Source organism: Setaria viridis, chromosome 5 (assembly GCF_005286985.2).
Source record: "Setaria viridis chromosome 5, Setaria_viridis_v4.0, whole genome shotgun sequence".
Lineage (NCBI taxonomy): Eukaryota > Viridiplantae > Streptophyta > Magnoliopsida > Poales > Poaceae > Setaria > Setaria viridis.
The window spans coordinates 24,754,400-24,771,722 of NC_048267.2; the positions used below are offsets into that span (position 1 = coordinate 24,754,400).

At 42.1% G+C, this 17,323-nt stretch overlaps 1 protein-coding gene across 1 annotated transcript; it reads left to right on the forward strand.

Moving 5' to 3' along the window:
• The first annotated feature begins 4,858 nt into the window (after nt 1–4,858).
• On the forward strand, nt 4,859–17,313 carry LOC117856800 (protein MICRORCHIDIA 6). Its single transcript, XM_034739197.2, has 19 exons — nt 4,859–5,517; nt 5,633–5,707; nt 6,382–6,416; nt 6,511–6,589; nt 6,671–6,760; nt 6,847–6,922; nt 7,755–7,833; nt 7,944–8,078; nt 8,594–8,692; nt 9,555–9,656; nt 9,742–9,888; nt 10,711–10,803; nt 11,289–11,340; nt 11,422–11,533; nt 14,558–14,778; nt 14,850–14,929; nt 15,492–15,562; nt 16,154–16,196; nt 16,818–17,313. The coding sequence occupies exons 1-19, from the start codon at nt 5,178–5,180 to the stop codon at nt 16,914–16,916; spliced, it is 2,028 nt and encodes a 675-aa protein (XP_034595088.1). The 5' UTR covers nt 4,859–5,177; the 3' UTR covers nt 16,917–17,313.
• Nucleotides 17,314–17,323: the final 10 nt, after the last annotated feature.

Below are 17,323 nucleotides of genomic sequence, written 5' to 3' on the forward strand. Positions count from 1 at the left end.
CCTTCAAACCTTCCTGATTAGATCTCATGATCGAATTCATCCACACCTTTGTTGGAGTGTGATGCTATGATCATCTCCATCTTTGCTCCAGCCATTCAGGAGAATAGAGAGATAAGCTAGCATGGGAAACGAGATGTGAGTAAAGAACGACAATAGGAGGAGAGGATACCACATGGATGAGAGTAATGTAGATACCCCAAGGCTTCCATTGCTATATCATGGTCAAACCTAAGGCCTAAATTCATTGCTACTCTATACTGTGGCACTATTATCATAGTGCCTATGATATACCCTTCATTAGAACAAGAAACTATCAAAAGCATACCTATAGTGACAAAAGATAGATGCGGATGATGCAAATATAGAGAGTATATGTAGGATGGCATACCATATTTAGATGATGCCAGGAGGGTGGTAGAACAACCTTGACATGAGGAGGTGCTTGCAGCACACAAGGAACAAGGAGGAGGAGGACAATTGCAAGGAGGGTGTGGAGAGATGGTGCTACGAGGGAGGAAGAGGTGAGAGGAAACAACATTATGTGGAGAGATGGAGGCAGTGGTGACGAGGAAGGAAGATGAGGGTGATGTGAGACTCAAGGTAGATGCGCAGAGGAATTAGGGTTTCAACCGTGCCCGCTAAAATACAATCTGATGGCTACAACTTTTTTGATGATGTGCCCATCACCCTTTATTGGAAAAATTAACTTACCTCACATTTGATCCTATATTCTTCGGTCCTATTTCTCCCTCCTCTACCACCTATCTCCACTAAGATCCGTGTTGCCCTTCATTGCCATAACTTTCCCCTATATACAGATTCCCTTGCTCTCTCATCTCATTCTTTTGACATATGCTCCTAAATTCCTCTTTCCAATTGAATCTTGAATGAAGCATCTCAAAAGAAAAGAAAAAAAGCAGAGAAGGGAGCTTTGGATTGAGAATGGTTCCACTCTACTGTGTGATTTCTCTTGGACGCACTTCTGTTGCTATGCTTGCTCACTACCATTGGCGTGCTCGTCCATCTAGAAACTATCCCATAGACATGTTTTTTCACCGCTCTCAATGCACTCACTTGCACCACCGTATTTGTTGATGTCGTCCACCCACATGCGAATATGAGGTCCCATTGATGTTGCTTCAAGTGAGTCTCATTTTTGCATTATGGTGGAGGTTTGATTTTGCTTTCATTTGTATTGTCACAAGGTCATGCCGAAGATGTAGTTTCATGCTATGCAACCTTGCAGAGAAGAGAGGTGAGTGGAAATAAGGATGAGTTCATCGGCGAGTAGTAGCCATTGGTGCTTGGCCATGGAAGTGGTGAGTTGGAGTCGTAGACTAGCTGAGGGCCAAAGTAGTCCTATTGATGTCTTTTATCTCCAATTGCATGCTTTCATTCACACTATTAAAATTCTTGCACATAGAAAACTCTCTCTCTCTCTCTCTCTCTCTCTCTCTTTCTCTCATGCAAAAGTATAAGATCAGAAAGGAGGTTGACATTTGAAGTGTGGTCACCCTATAATAAGTGGCAAAAAAAATTAAAATTTACCTACTATATATTTTGCCCTTAGCATCTTATGATTATGCCTTGTAAAAGAATCACTTTGCAATACCGCAATAAAAAATATAGTGAAAAAGCATGTTCTCTCAGTAAAGATGAAAGGAATAATGATGGTATGTTTTGGGTGTGTGATGTATAGCATGATTGATGGTGATTTATTTTCTTTTAGCACTGCAAGGTTCATTTACTTATTTGTAATACAAGAGGAATAGAGTCTTAATATGCCAAAAGTATTTGTGCATGCTTGCCACTTGTAGTTTAATCATGAATCAAAGTATGCTTGCCACTTGTAGTTTAATCATGAATCAAAGTACACAAAGGTAAAGAAAAAACAGATTTACTCATTCTCAAATGCTTGATTTTTAGCTACCTCTCAGTCACCTAAACTTACTAGTAACCGTGCACGTGCGACACACACGTGCTACATTTTGATATAATAAACAAAATTCTATAATGGATGAATAAGTTTTTTTATAAGTATATCATGTTGATTTCCTCGCCTATACTTTGTGACATCCTGTAATTTTATAACTTTGTTCCTCTTTTGGATCGAGCTCCAGTATTTTTCAGTCGACCCTTCGTTGTCACGCTCACGGAGGGAGGGAGAAAAAAAAGAATAAAATGTAGCAAAAAAGATTCAATGCTGGGGTTCAAGCCTAGACCTTTGGGATAAGATGCACACGTTTTAACCAGCTGAACCATAGTGTGGTTTGTTGCATGCTCCTCGGAATAATTATACATGTTTCATTCGAAATGCCAGGAGAGCTATGTGGTAACAGCTCGGCGCCAAGATCTACAGCACCAAGCCCCCCCGCCATATCAGCACCCACATCACCGACGGCGCAACGACCTTGGCACCAAACCCTCTAGCGCCGAGACGTGTAAGCTTGGTGGATGGCGCCAAGTTAAGGGTCTAGATTTTGAAATGTTTCCGCCAGGGGCCTATTTGTGAGAATCTTTCAAAAAAGGGCTATAAATAAAAAAGTCGGGTGTCCGTCCTTGCCCGGTGGCTCTGCGTCTTTAGGATTCTACCCCCGTCGCTCTATTACTGCGTGCGCCATGTCTTGTTCCGTTGGGTAGGCCGCCGTCGCTGTTGTGGCCCTCCGGGCTGCTTGCCTGCAGGCAGAGGCTGCCATGGCCGGCTTGACCTTGCTAGTGGTGACAGGTCAATGACGGTGGCCGGCGATCGACGGTCAGGCTCGACCTTGCCATCTTCCTCTATCACCGTCTCCATCGCAAAATGAAAGGCACACCGAAGGCCACCGGTGGCTTTGCAGGGAAGGAGCGTCAAGCGCCATCAGCAAGACTGCCATTGCCGAGGCCCGGCCAAACTCCGAATGCATGGATTGGGAGGGCGGTGGACTCATGGGTCGAGGCACAAGGGGCGGTGTGGTAAAAAAAGGATAGGGTGCTGAGAAGGAAGGAAGCGATGCTTGATTAGCGGAGAGGCGCGTTCATCGCGGGCGGAGTTGGACGTGGGTACGGGGGCGGGTAGAAAATTTTCATGGTGAAAAAAGTAGAGGCAAAACGACAATCATTTTCTAACTTGTGGTTTTTACCCCTTTCCAACACTTTCCAACGCCCCTCGACCTGCCATGTGGGGCCTCTATGAGGGATACGAGAAAATTGTTTTGGGTGGGAAACGTTTTCAATTATGTAGGATCTTTATAGTATAGATACTGGAAATTGAATTGGGGATTGGGATTTGGACTTAGGGATTTGGGGTGGGGGTTACCTGTGGCCTTCAGGTCTAGAAGGAGATCCGGGGAGGCTTGCCTGCCGGCGGTGGAGCGGAGGTGGCGAAGCGCCGCGCGAGTCGTTCGATGGAGGATCCCCGGTGGGCGGTGGAGGCGGCGGCAGCTTCTGGATCAAACGGGTTAGCGTTGGGCGGTGGAGGAGGGCGGCGGCAAAGGTGTCGAGGGCTGCCGGAGCCAGGCGAGAAGCGGTGGCGGCAGGGACTTCACAACAAGCGGTGTCGCGGGTGCGGGTGGAGCGACATCGGGGCGTCAAGAGAAAGACGGAAGGAGGAAGAAGGAAAGAGATAAAAGGAAGGTTGAGGATGATATGGACCATTAGATTTAGATCCAATGATTGTAGATGGTGATAGATAGAAAATCAATTCTCAAGATAGATCCCAGAAAAAAATGGTGGATGGTGCCTATTCATAAAGTTGGTGTGCTTTGACCATAATGACTTATGATGGTTATTGTAGTGGGTGGTGTCCACTTATAATTCAATGCACTTCATACAACTTTAATGTCTAGAAGTAGGTAGGACCGTTGGAGTTTGCTTCGTTGCCTTAAAATTAATGCTTTGTTCTTCTTCCTTTCTTGCCAACAAACTATAAAATTATTAACACACCAGAAATCTAATTTGAAAAAAAATATTAGTGTACATGACTATGAGTTATGATGATTGATGATAGGTCTTTTCTATCTAACAAGATTAAATTGAACGTTCATCTAAAATATGTAAAAACATTGTATCTTTTGTCTCTCAAGAGTAGCACGTGATGATAAAATGATACATTACAATCTTTCATGAGACCCTAATTTATCATAAATGAATCTTATGCTATTTTTTCTTATATGGTAACTCTCCTTTCTATAACTTTAACCATCTCTACGTTGATTTGTACATGAAAAATTATGACTGGGTTGCGGTTTGCTCTTAAATTTTGCCCTGAACAATCCATTTTATATAGTCTTGACATACTTAACATGCGTCAGTCAGTCCAATATTTATAGTGTCATATGTTTTTTTACATGGTGATTCAAATCTATACAAGCTTGCATATGTAAATAATTTTTACATACCTACCACATGCTAGTCAAATCTATATTTATTTATTTATTTATTTATTTATACTTACACGTGACATATGGCACGCCATATATCAATATTGTTCTTTTGCATGCTTACCATCATATTGTTCTTTTGCATGCTTACGATTTGGCAGTCCTACACGTGCATTTATTAGTACTAGTATTTCTTTTGTACCTTTTTCTCATTTTTCTAGGACATCCTCATTACGTGGTAACCTCTTAGATGCATGCTTGCCATCTGTCCAAAACATAAGACACACGTATAAATTATTGTAAGTGTGACTAAATAAATAAAAAAAGATATATAGCACGATAACTGTGAAGCCATGATTCTATAAGAAGTCCAAAGTGACATGTATAAATATCTGCATAATTTAATATATAGTGGTATAATAATTGTATCTATAGACGGAGAATTTACGTTTTGGCACAGTTGCTCTGAATTCTGTTCCCTCGAACAAATTTGGGCGAGATCCCGTGGCCGCACGCAAAGTCTCAGACAAGTGGATCCTCATCTTCCTCGGAGCCCGTACGATCCAGATTCCAGAAGCAGTTGCATCGCCATTTCGATTTCGCCATGGCCGGAAATGGCCTCTTTTCAGTCTAGCGCGAAGAAGCGTGTGCGCCCCCACAGGGAAGGAAATAAACCCGCAGGCGCAGCGCTTTCAGCGCAGGCCACGAGCTCCCCAGCGAAAACCCAAATCGAGCTCCCTCCTCCCTGCCCAGCCCCCAGAGAAGAAGGGGGGCGCGTGCTTTGGCAAGCGTCGATCCCTCCCGGCGCCGGCGACGGCGATGAGCTCCGGCGCCGAGGTGATCGAGCTCTCCAGCGACGACGACGAGGGGCCCGCGCCCGGCACCACCGCCCTCGCCCGCTGCGCCCCGTCCTCCCCGCCCGACGTCAAGCCGCACCTGCCCGCCGACGCCGATGTGAAGCCGCTGCTGCTCCCGCTGCCGCTCCACCCCCCGGGCTACGGCGCGCTCGTGCCCGTGAAGACCGAGGACCCCGTGCCCGTGCCCGTGGCCACCGCCTCGCCGCCGCCCAGGGCGCTCCCGCCGCCGCGCCTCTGCCGCCAGTTCTGGAAGTCCGGCGATTACGTCGTCGCGTGCCGCAACCCCGACGCGAACGCCCCTGGTAGGCTACTGGCCGGGGAAATCTCGCCCCCCGATTTCTGCCGTCTCTTCGCATTCCTTTGGATTTTTTTTGGTGGGGGCAGGCTGCAGGTGAGAGATTTGCGATTTGCGTGCAGGTGGGCGAAACCGGCTCCGGATAAACCCCAAGTTCCTGCACTCGAATGCGACTTCCCACAAGTGGGCTTTCGGAGGTATGAGGCGATCCCCCCTCATGGTGTCTTGTTACTGGAATTTAGGAATGCTACTGGCTTCATGAGCACGAATAAGTAAACTAACATAATTGTACCCCTGTTCTGCTATCTGTCTGACTGTCTCTTTTTTTAAGAAAATCCCGATATATATATGCTTATTATCATGGATCTATTCTCTCTTTTTTTTTTTGTGTTGACAGCATCTATCTATTGCTGGGAACTTAGTTTGGATTATTGTATCTTCACTCAAGAAAATTAAACTCTCGCTTCTAAATGAAGTACTCACCTCAGTAATACAAAAAAGAGGATATTAGATGTGCTTTGATAGTTGTAGATGACTAAAATGGGAATTTATCTTTGCCATAAAAAAGGCAGCCAATCCCACTTGTTCTCACAATGATCATACTTGAGATATAGGTGTAAAGATCTAAACCATTGTACGCCTATGAAAAAAAATAGCATTTTTTACTATCTGGCACATTATGGTTTCTACAATTTTATGCAAAAGTGTAGAGTTCTCAGTGCATTTTCAACTGTATCATTCTTTTTTGGACATATAGCATTGTCTTTCAACACCTCCTGCATGCTTTAATATTCTACTTATTTTGCTTTGCATTATATGGCACTATCAGTACATGATCCATTCAATAATGTTCTCCCCCATTTTCCTGCAGCCATTGCTGAGCTTCTTGACAATGCAATCGATGAGGTAATCATTAAGGATCTCTTTTCACATATACAGGGAGAAACTAAGATATAACATGAGTGCTAAGTATTGTTATTTGTGGCATCTTTTCTCTCAGGTGAACAATGGGGCGACATATGTCCGTATTAATAAATTTACAAACCCACGGGATGGGAATCCCTCATTGTTGGTTCAAGGTTGCCATATCTATAAGTTAATCTCTTTATTTGTATACATGTTATCTCAATTGTAACCTTGTGGTGTTTTTCATTGATAAGATGATGGAGGGGGGATGGATCCTGAGGCACTGAGACGTTGCATGAGCTTTGGATTTTCGGATAAGCAGTCTGATGCTTTCATTGGGCAATGTATGTCTTGGTGTCATTTCTTCTCTTTCCTTGTGAAACACGTCTTGAATCCCCAACCATTGAATTTAAATTGCTTCTTGTATCAGATGGAAATGGTTTCAAGACTAGTACGATGAGGCTTGGAGCAGATGTGATTGTTTTTACACAAAACCAAAATAACTGGTATTTTTCCTTTGCATTCATCCTGGAGGTTTCCTTTTGACATTAATACATTACATTAGAAAGAAGCATTCATGGTGCTACCTTTATCTTTGGTAACATAAGGGACTCGTGAAACTTGACTAACATTTTATCTTTCAAGGGGACATACTATTAAGTTCTAAGGAGAAATGTTGATCAATAGCAGTTGCAATATTTCCTTCCTCTCCTCCCATTTTGAGTAGATATGTTGCTGTTGTAATTGTAACTATGATTTATAGAAGGAAATGATGGCATGTATCTTTTTTTTTCAGTTTTCGTGTACTTGGAAATAAGTATCACTAAAAGCTGGTATGATAACGATGTGTTTAATACATTATTCACTGCATGCTGCTGGTCAGACAACTACCCATGCTAAGTTCCACTGATCCCACTACTTTATGTGTTGGTCTTTTGGGCCTGTTTGGCACAGCTTCAGTTCCAAGAATTTTGGAGCTGGTCACCTGTAGCTGATTTTTTTTTTTTGGAGCTGGAGCTCTGGGCACATCAAAGGTGTTGTTTGAGCAATTTGATATAATTTTAGGTTAAACACATGTTTAAACTGCTTTATTTTGTTCTATAAACTCCAAATCTTGCACTAAAATCAAAGTTGGAGCTGTGCCAAACAAGCCCTTTATGTCATTTAAAATTGGATGACACCTATTTAGATTCCTCTCTTGCTCTACTAATATGTCTCTCCACCTAGCTCATGCATCTACAACAACAACAACAACAACAACAACATAGCCTTTCAGTCCCAAGCAAGTTGGGGACCTAGCTCATGCATCTACTGAGTTAAATGCTTCTGTTTCTGTAGGACGCCGACTAGAAGTATCGGCCTTCTTTCTTATACATTTTTGATGGAAACAGGTTGCGACGATGTGTTGGTGCCAACGGTGAGTTGGGCACATTCCTTTTCGTTTGATTGCAAGTTCTGTCAAGCTGAGCTATTTTTCTAGTTTCATCTACCACCTCGTGACCTTGCGTTTGCCTTGCTGTCTTGCAGGTGGACTATCAGTACGATCTAACAACCGCTTCATATATTCAGATGTTGCGTCATGATCAGAAGCTCTTCTCTTCTAACCTGGGAATCCTTCTTAAATGGTCCCCTTTTGCTAGTGAAGCTGAGTTGCTTAAACAAGTATGAAATGAATGTCTTTATCTTTGAGATATTTAGCAAACTGTTGAATGATTCTGATAATCTTGTAAAAAGGGATGAGCTTGATAAAAGTTATGGAGAATTGGGAGCTGTGACAAATTAACTAGTAGCCCTAAGGAAGGAGATGGTTTAAAAATGTGATGATGCCCAAATGATTTTGTTAATTCTTTAAGTTTTACATGATCTTTTTTAGCATTCTAGGAATATGTTAAGGCTAGTCACATAATGCTTAATAGTACATATACTTGCTAATTGAAAATCTGAAACTATATCTGAATTTAAGTTTGCGACAATTACGGCAGTATGCACTCTTGGCAAAAGTTTAATGGATGTATTTGTAGGTTCTTTCTTTCTAATTTCGCCAAGTTGTTTTCCTAGTTCACATAAATTCTTTAAGGGATGATTCCCTCGTAGAGTATGTATTACCTATACTTTGTTGGATATCTATTGGTTAGGGCCAGTTTACCTAGTATAACTAAGATTCACGTTTGACACAGTTTGATGACATGGGAGAGCATGGAACAAAGATAATTGTATTCAACCTCTGGTTCAACGATGATGGGGATATGGAGCTTGATTTCAACTCTGATGAAAAGGTTAGTAATGTTGCAATTGACTTTCATTTGCTCAAAGAATACATTATTTTGGAAGGAAAGTAAAACTGACTTGAATTAGAAAACCAACCACAATCAAACTTAGCAAAAATGATGGTGCTTCTCCTTCATTGGTGCCTGATTTGGTGGTCCCCACCCTTGATGGGCTGCTCATCGGTTTGCTGATGCAATTGGACAAAAATGTAGAAATCCTGTTGATCTGTTTTGATGTTAGCTATCGGAGTAGAGGTCTTCTCTTCTATTGTTATCAATGTTGACTTCTCTCTAGGTGACGATGCCGTTATCTCCTTTCTTTAGTATACAAGGAATAGATACACCAGGCTTTTTTTCCTTGTTTTACTTTTATTTCTGTGTGAAGAGTGATATGCGCTTTATTATCTCAGTCATACCTACATGGGACACATCTATAATTTTTAAAATAAAGATCATACATGTTTGTCTAACTACAGCCTTGATAGCACATCTTTAATACATGTTTTGGATCCACTTATACACTTACAAATTGAAGGACACAATACAGTTGACTTTTTAGTTTCACAAAGATATACAGTAAGACAGCTATTGAGTAGCACAACAGAAATACAAGCGAAGGGTGCTGCCAATGGGAAAATTACTTTTAGACATGAAATGGTGACTGAGGAGATGCATGCTTAAGAAATTATTGTGGCAGCACAACTCTCACTACATGCTACCTAATGAAAGTGTTTGTTAATCCTGCAAGCAACATGTTTTGTTTTATTCTTTTATTGGTCTTCCCTTGCATTTCGTTTTTGGGGTGTATGACCAGATCAACCATTCCCTGTACATTTATCATTGAACAGTTGGTCTATACCTACTATCTTAGGATATCCTCATTACTGGGGCACACAAGAAGTTGAAAACAAATAAAGCAGAGAAGATCGCCAAACAGAACTATGTTTCATCTCGGCTTCGCTATTCTCTTAGAGTTAAGTACTGATTCCCATTTACTGGTTTGATACTGTTTATTTCTTTCTCATGCTCACATTATTGTTTCTTTTGGATTCAAACAGGCGTATGCATCTATCCTGTATCTTCATGTACCTGATAATTTCAGAATTATCCTTCGTGGATGTGATGTGGAGCCACATAATATAGTTAACGATTTGATGTATCGTGAGTGCGTGTTGTATAAACCGCAAATTGCTGGACTTACAGAGGTACATTTAAATCGCGATAGCAAATCATGTTGTGCATTTCTTACCATTTTGATCGACGGAATAAACCCTTTTATTATGTCTAGCTATTTTCGAAGCTTTTCATCTGATGAAATTGAAATCTCTGGGTAGTCAACCGTTTAGAATGACCTATAATTTTCTGATTTTCATCTGTGCTTTATGACCGGTTGGTATTGTAAGAATCATGAACTACTTTATAGCATGTGGCTTACTAGTACCAATAGGTTGTGCATTTACTTTTTATAAATTCCTCATGTTGGTGGCCACTTGTAGAAAGTGTGACCTCCACATGAAATTCTTTGTTAAACAAGATAAAGGGGAAAATCTATATAAAACAATGTTTCATCTGATAGAAATGTTGCTTATCTAGTTCTTTGTCTTCAATCTCACTGATGGAGTCCAAGGTACTTTTTTTTGGGTGAAGTATAGTCAAGTCAGGCTTAGTGTTTATTTTTGTAACTTCGCATCCATGACCATTATGTATTCAAGAACTGCCAAATGGATTTTCAGGTGCTGTCACAACTGCCCCCCTCTGTGATTGCTAGTTTTCTCTAACTCATTTTAGTTTTTAGGAAAAAAGGATTTTAATATATTCTCTGGGTGAGGCTATATCCTAGAAAGTGGAACTGAATCTGTCCTAGTTGATGGATCAAGCAGCACTTTAGCGGTTCCTTGATTTATACTTCCAATGAATATGCTCTGAATCCTTTGGTCTTGTGTGCAAGTGTAGCTTACATTTTATTTTTACTATAATTTTAGTTCCATGGAAAATCTCTGATTAGCCTCATGTTTTGAGTTTTGCAGTCTTCTGTAATCACGACCATTGGATTTGTTAAAGGTGCTCCAGACATTGATGTACAAGGATTTAATGTATATCACAAAAATCGTTTAATATCGGTGAGAGCTCTCTACTTTGTATGATACGCATGATGTTTCAATTCCCTTTCCTTTCCTGTTGCTTGCTTTATATGTTTGTCATGAACCGTGTCATATTCATTTGAAGATTGAAGCAGAAACATTTGTGTGTTAGTCAAATCTTGCTTAGTTTTGAAGCCTTAGCGTGTGTGTAAAATGTTATTTTAATCTTGTAAGAGAGTAGAATGGTTCTTCCAAATAGTTATTTTGAGAAGTAGCATGTTATATAGCAGAGAGTAGCACAGATAGAACATTTCTTCTTCATTGTATCCACTTGTACTTTGTGTTTCCCCATCAGGTTAGGTATGCTATCAAATTCTATAAGAAATTTCCTTAGGATGTGATTAACTTGATAACCTAATTTAGGTAATGTCTGATATACCATTTTCCAGAATGACATATACTTGGTAAATTTTATGTTGCTTCTGCTTAGTGGATAAGTCAATGTCTGATTGTTCTTTTTGCAGCCCTTCTGGAAAGTTGCAAACAACTCGTACGGGAAAGGGCGAGGAGTTGTTGGTAAGAAATATTCCACTGAGTTATCCAAAGCAAGATCTCGGATGAAAAATGATGTGTATTTTGTTTTGTCGGCCTTTTCAGGCATTCTGGAGGCCAACTTCATTAAACCTACCCATGATAAGCAGGATTTTGAGAAGTCTGTCCTTTATCAAAGGCTTGAGATTCGCTTGAAAGAAATGACCTATGAATACTGGTAAAGCTTTTAGTTGATTTGTTTTTTAAACATTTGCAATGTTGATGTCAACTTTGTCAGCCAACGGGCCTCTAGCTGAGTTGGTTAGGTGGCTTTAGTAGCACTCCTCAGGTCCTGGGTTTGACTCCCTGTGTGAGCGAATTTCAGGCTGGGGTTAAAAAAAATCCCGGAAAAAGTCTACATAACCCCCTAATGTATGGAGTATCGACTACATCACCTCAACTATAAAACCGGATGTTTAACCCTCTCATCTTTGTAAAACCATTTAAATAACACCCTAAGGTGGTTTTCTATAGTGGTTTTGCCACATTGGTGCGCTGAGTTGGACCAAGACGCTGATGTGGACCGACTGACAAGTAGGCCCCATTTGTAAGTAGGCAGGTAAGTGTCCTCTTTCTCTCTCTTCTTCCCCACTCTTGCACAATTGCTCTAGGGAAGACATTGCTGCCCTCAATGGAGCCAAGCTCCACGTACCGGACATCTTCTCCAACATGTCGGCCTCCGAGCCCCTGCTCCTCATCATCTCATCCGGCACGGCGAACACCGTGGGGCGCAGGGGGTGATGCGGATGTCGGCTAGTGCTGCAAGAGCGAGCAGGAGTGCGGCGGCACGGAGGGGCCTTCGACGGCCATGGACAAGGCCGTTGCTAGAGAGGTCGTGGGAGTAGATACTCTGCTTGGGTGGGTGTATCTCAGGCTGATGCTGTTCTGGGACCTCATGTTCCATGGCCGTCGCTATCTGGATCGGCGCAGGCATCTTGTTCTTGACTTGCGTGGCGCTAAGGTCGGAGGCGAAGTGGCGAACGACGCCTTCGTGGGGTCCCCGCCGTAGGTGCCGCCGCATGTAGTGAGCGCCATGGCCGGCGGAACATGTTTACCTAGGACCCGCTTTTGTCGATGTACGGCAGAGGTCCGGCCGCCTCGTTGACGCCCGCGCTGCATTCGCCGAAATGCCCGAGCCGGACGCGGTCTCCTGGACCGTCATGGTCAACGCCGGCTGCTTCTGGGAGGCCGTGAATACGTTTCTGGACATGGCTTGTGAGGTGCTGGTGCTGATGCAGTACACGGTCACGAACTCCTCTCGTTAAGCTTGAGCTGATTAGCTTTGTGCCCGTGGCCAACTCAGTGCTCAACATGGACGGCAAGCTTGGGATGATGTCAGTGCGTGGCGTATTGAGCTTGAATGCCATGGTCTTACCCCCTGCAGGTCGATTTTTTTTTATGTCAACTTTGTCACATTCCCAATCTTCTATGCACCCATCTTCCCACACACATGGCTGTACCCATAACACAAGGAAAAGTGCTGTGCACACTTGAAACATGCAAGCAACCACATGTCCCTTTGTGAGCATGACCAGCCCGCGCCATCCGCCGCTAGCAGGTGGGTGGTGGTGGTGGTGGTGGGGCACGAGGCATCCTACATCTGCCTTCGGTCAGGTAAGGCATGGAGGCTTCATCCCATCTTGCGCGAACAGTGGAACAGTGCTGCCCCCGTCCTGTGCGGCCAGGGATGTGCAAGCTTCAAGTACAAAGTGGTTAGGAGGAGCAGGGACTTGGGGCAACGGTCAGTAGGGGACACAGGATTAGAATGGCATATTGTAAATAGTATGGAAGAAGGCATGTAGAAGAGGATATGCGATGTATTTGTATGGTGGGTCCTAGGGCTCTCCCTGAGTGGTATATAAGGGTAACCTTGGGCTGGCCCATAGGATGACTCTTTGTGCAACACACAACACACAAGCAGGATTAGGGCTTTTATTTATGTGCAAAGAGGCCTGAACCTGGGTAACCCTCTTCGTGTTCTTAGCTAGATCTTACAGCTCCAGCTCTTCTATCCCCACTACCGAACTCCACATACTATGAACTCCAGAAAACCCCCGACAAAGTACCTTACTCCACATACTATGAACTCCAGAAAACCCCCGACAAAGTACCTTTTTTTTTCTCTACGGTTAGTAATCTGATCGAATAGTTTATAATTCCACATCCTATACTATGGACGCCTGAAAATGGTGAAGGTTTGCAGTCAATCTGTGTGAACAAGTGTGAACTTGGCGTGGTTAGGTTTCTGGGTTTCTGTCGAGGGAATTGGGCCCTACAGCCTTATAGGGGAGCTGCATGCAGTAGGGAAGGCCCGGTGGTGGAGGCAGGAGCAGGGGTGGAGCAATGAGGTGGCAGGGCCTCCACTGGCCGTGGGCTGGTATTGGATGGCCAGTGGGCCAGTGCCGGGTGGAGGAACGGGCAGTGGAGGGCAGCAGCCACTGTTCTGGTGGCAGGACCTCTGGAGTGCGGTGCAGTAGGCGTGGGACAGAGGAGTGGGAGGAAGAAGATGCACTTGTGCTGCCAGATTGCAAATCAAGGGCTCAGATCGATGACTGAAGGAGATGATGTTTTCAGGCTCCTGAAGGATAGCGACACCCTTATAATACTGCATAGAACAAAGCCAGTGCCAGACCTGACATTGCTGCCATCCTTTGACACTGCTGATTATGCCAATTTTCAATCATAAACTCATGCTTCAGATTTTAATGCAGCTGGTTATGAAAAAAAATCAATCATAAGCTGGATGTACGGAGTTTTGCATGCTTCACAATAGAACTACTTGTGCTAGAATCTCTTCATGAAATTTTGATTTACTATTGTCTTCAACTTTTATGCTATTGTTGGCAGAAAATTCACATTTTCAGTTATGAATCCAAAAGCATGTTTTGTAAATAGTCAATGTAGAATTGCTAGAGGAGATGCTAAGAGTTTGGTGTTATATGCCCAAATCAATGTATCTGCTGAGACACTAGATTTCATTACTTGTTTTAATATGAAACTTGACTCTAAAACTTGTGAAAAAGCTGAATAATACTAAACCTCTCCTTGTATTTTTTTTTTTAAATTGTGTGACAAATATAGTTACTATGAGACTCTTAATTATTGATCTGTTATTTTTCCTTTTTGTCATTCTCATGCTCTTATTTTGAGGGATGTCTTAATGTCATTCACTAATTCATGCCTGAACTAATTATTCATGCAGGGGCCTTCATTGCCATCGTCTTGGTTATGACAACAAAAGTTTACCTAAAGCAACCCGTGCACTCCATCGTGCCAACCATATGAATGCTCGCAGTTCCCCAATAAGTGCTCCACCTCGGTTGCTTGCGGCTGATATTCCAACAAGCAGCTGTGGTATACCTAGATTATCAGCCTCTGCAGCAAGGGAAAAGATCAATAGTCTTGAGTCTCATTCTAAGAGCAGTGAGTAATACAATCTTTAGGTTCATTTTGTAAAATGCCACTGTGTTTATTAATGTATTGACTCTTAGCAGAGATGGGATTGAAGAGGAAGTTTGATTCCGCCATGACGGATAGTGCTGATCAGGATGGGCTAGATCATACGAATGGAGTTGTAAGTATTTATACGACAGAGGCAGATGAAGACTAATAATCCCTCCATTCTTTTTTTAATTGTTTTACCTTATCTAGAGTGTTTTTTTTTGTCACTATATGAATCTGAGGAGAGACATAACAACATGTCCTTAGCATATTTAGTGTTTGTTATGATTACCAAGACTTCATTCCTTCGGTGGTCACCATGGGTAGCTGGGGTGACAAATAAGCTTACAGCTTTCGAAAAGGACTGTGCGGTTTGTCATTCCTGTGCACTAGTCTAAAGCGATAAACAAAAAAAGAACAGAGGGAGTAGCTGATATGCGCAGCCTAAATTCGTTCTGTTTACTAGTGAGCAAGAGTTAACTGGGCATCTACAAACCCATGTCCACCACCCACACCACAAAAAAGGGGAAAGCCAAATCAATTTGTTTTCTTGCACTCAAGCTGTAGACATGTGTATGTCAGCATCTCCAAACAATATAGAAGCAAGTTATTTCAATGATAGATGACAATATCTAATATACATACTTGAGGGCTTCATATATGACTAATTTGTTGTTCTTGTTTGACAACATCAGGATGTTTCTCAACGGAAACGGTTTAATGAATACAGGACTTTGACCCTGGAGAATGACAAGCTACGTAAAGAGTAAGTATTAACACAACTTGGACATTTCTCATAGATACTTTCCTTCTACCAGTTGTAATGCTATTTTCTGAGGAACTAACTACTGAGAACAATTAAAAGCAAGCCTTTTCCTCTGTGCAAGTCAACTCTTGCTAATGCAGCTTATGATGAATATTAGTGCTTTTGCTGATAAGAGGGTTCAACTGCTCATTTATGTCCGAAGTGCTGTTGTGCTGGGCTTCTCTTGGTAATGTGAGCGTAGTTCGTGAACAAATGGAAATCCCACTTAAGTAGGAATAGATAAGGCTCCTTCAAAATAATAATTATCTTGGCCTAGTTTAGGGCTTTAAGGTATTGTTAGCTGGTTACCTGCTAAAAATAACTCTTTAATTATCGGCGTAACTGTGTATCATGCAATGCGTGCTAGCTTTGTCCTTGGTAGTGTCCATTTGTCCAATTTTACTTCTGTTTGCATTATTCAATTTCAAATACTTGTTATTTGTGTGAATGCTTGGTTTTCAGGAAAAAATGTTTTAGTAAAAACTAGTAGAACTGCAAATACTGGATGGAAGTTTTGGTGTTACAACTTCCTTTATTTCTTTTCTTTTTCAGATGCTTACAATACGAGGAATCAGAGAAACAACTTGTAATGAAGGTATATCTCTTCTGCAAGTAAACTAATGCATCTAACTTTCTGTTGCCTTCACAAAACGCAATGTTGGGGACATAACTGCTCCAATCAGTTGAAATTACATAGTGGCCATCACGGCCCCAAGTATGATAGTTTGGCCAATTGTGGATTTGTTTGCATCTCTTGCCAACTTAAGAATATGGATTTTTCGCCTTGCGTGATGTTGGACAGTTGAAGTGGTGCAAAGAAAGTATCACTAGTAGTTTTTTTTTTTTGCTTTGTGCCGGGAGTTTTACTCACCCTGCATTTGAGGTTGTGGAGTTCTCTTTTCACATAATCATATCAGCGTCTAAAGGAACCTTCTCCATACTGTTTTGTTAAAATGTGTATCTCTTACTGTTTGTAGCAACATAGCAAATTCTTGTGTATTCAGTAGCGCCAAAGAACATGCTAAACGAACTAAAATATTGCACTTTGTAAAGCATGGTCCACTTTAACTGTTATTTCTCCTCAATGTTCTCTCTAGAGCTTGACACGAAATTTTAATGAACTCGTATGTTTCTCCTTAAATGTTGTCCCTCTGGAGCTTTGGCTTTCGGAGGACTGATTTACAGAAAGAGTAAAATATCATTCTCATGATTTTAGGAACAAAAGCTCCGCTCTGAAATTGCTGAGGCAAAAAAGAAGTATCAGGAGTTGTTAAAAGAGCTTGGATCATTGGATGTGAAGGAAGAGAAATCGTGAACAGTTTTCTCCACTTCTGTGCCTGCGATGATTGCTCTTCTAACTTCTCACCTGACTTGTGAAGATGATGACTCGCTTACTTTCCAGACCTGCAGTATGGGAAGAACTGGCCTCTGGACAACTGATATCTACCGATTACCGTTCACTCGGTACTTGGTAGGGATGTACAATTTTGTGTCACTAATCTTTGTAGGGTCTCTGTGATGATGGAAAGCGAGCATGTACTGTGTTGTACAATTATGGAACATTTATCGGAGTGTACAGCAGCTGTTTCATGATAGAGTTAGAATTAGGCTTCTACTGTTTAGTATGGATAGTGTTTTAACATTTCGCCATGGCGATCCTAATCTTTGTTATTTGATGAGTTACGATGGATAAAGCCTTTGTTCTTCACTCACCAATCGTTT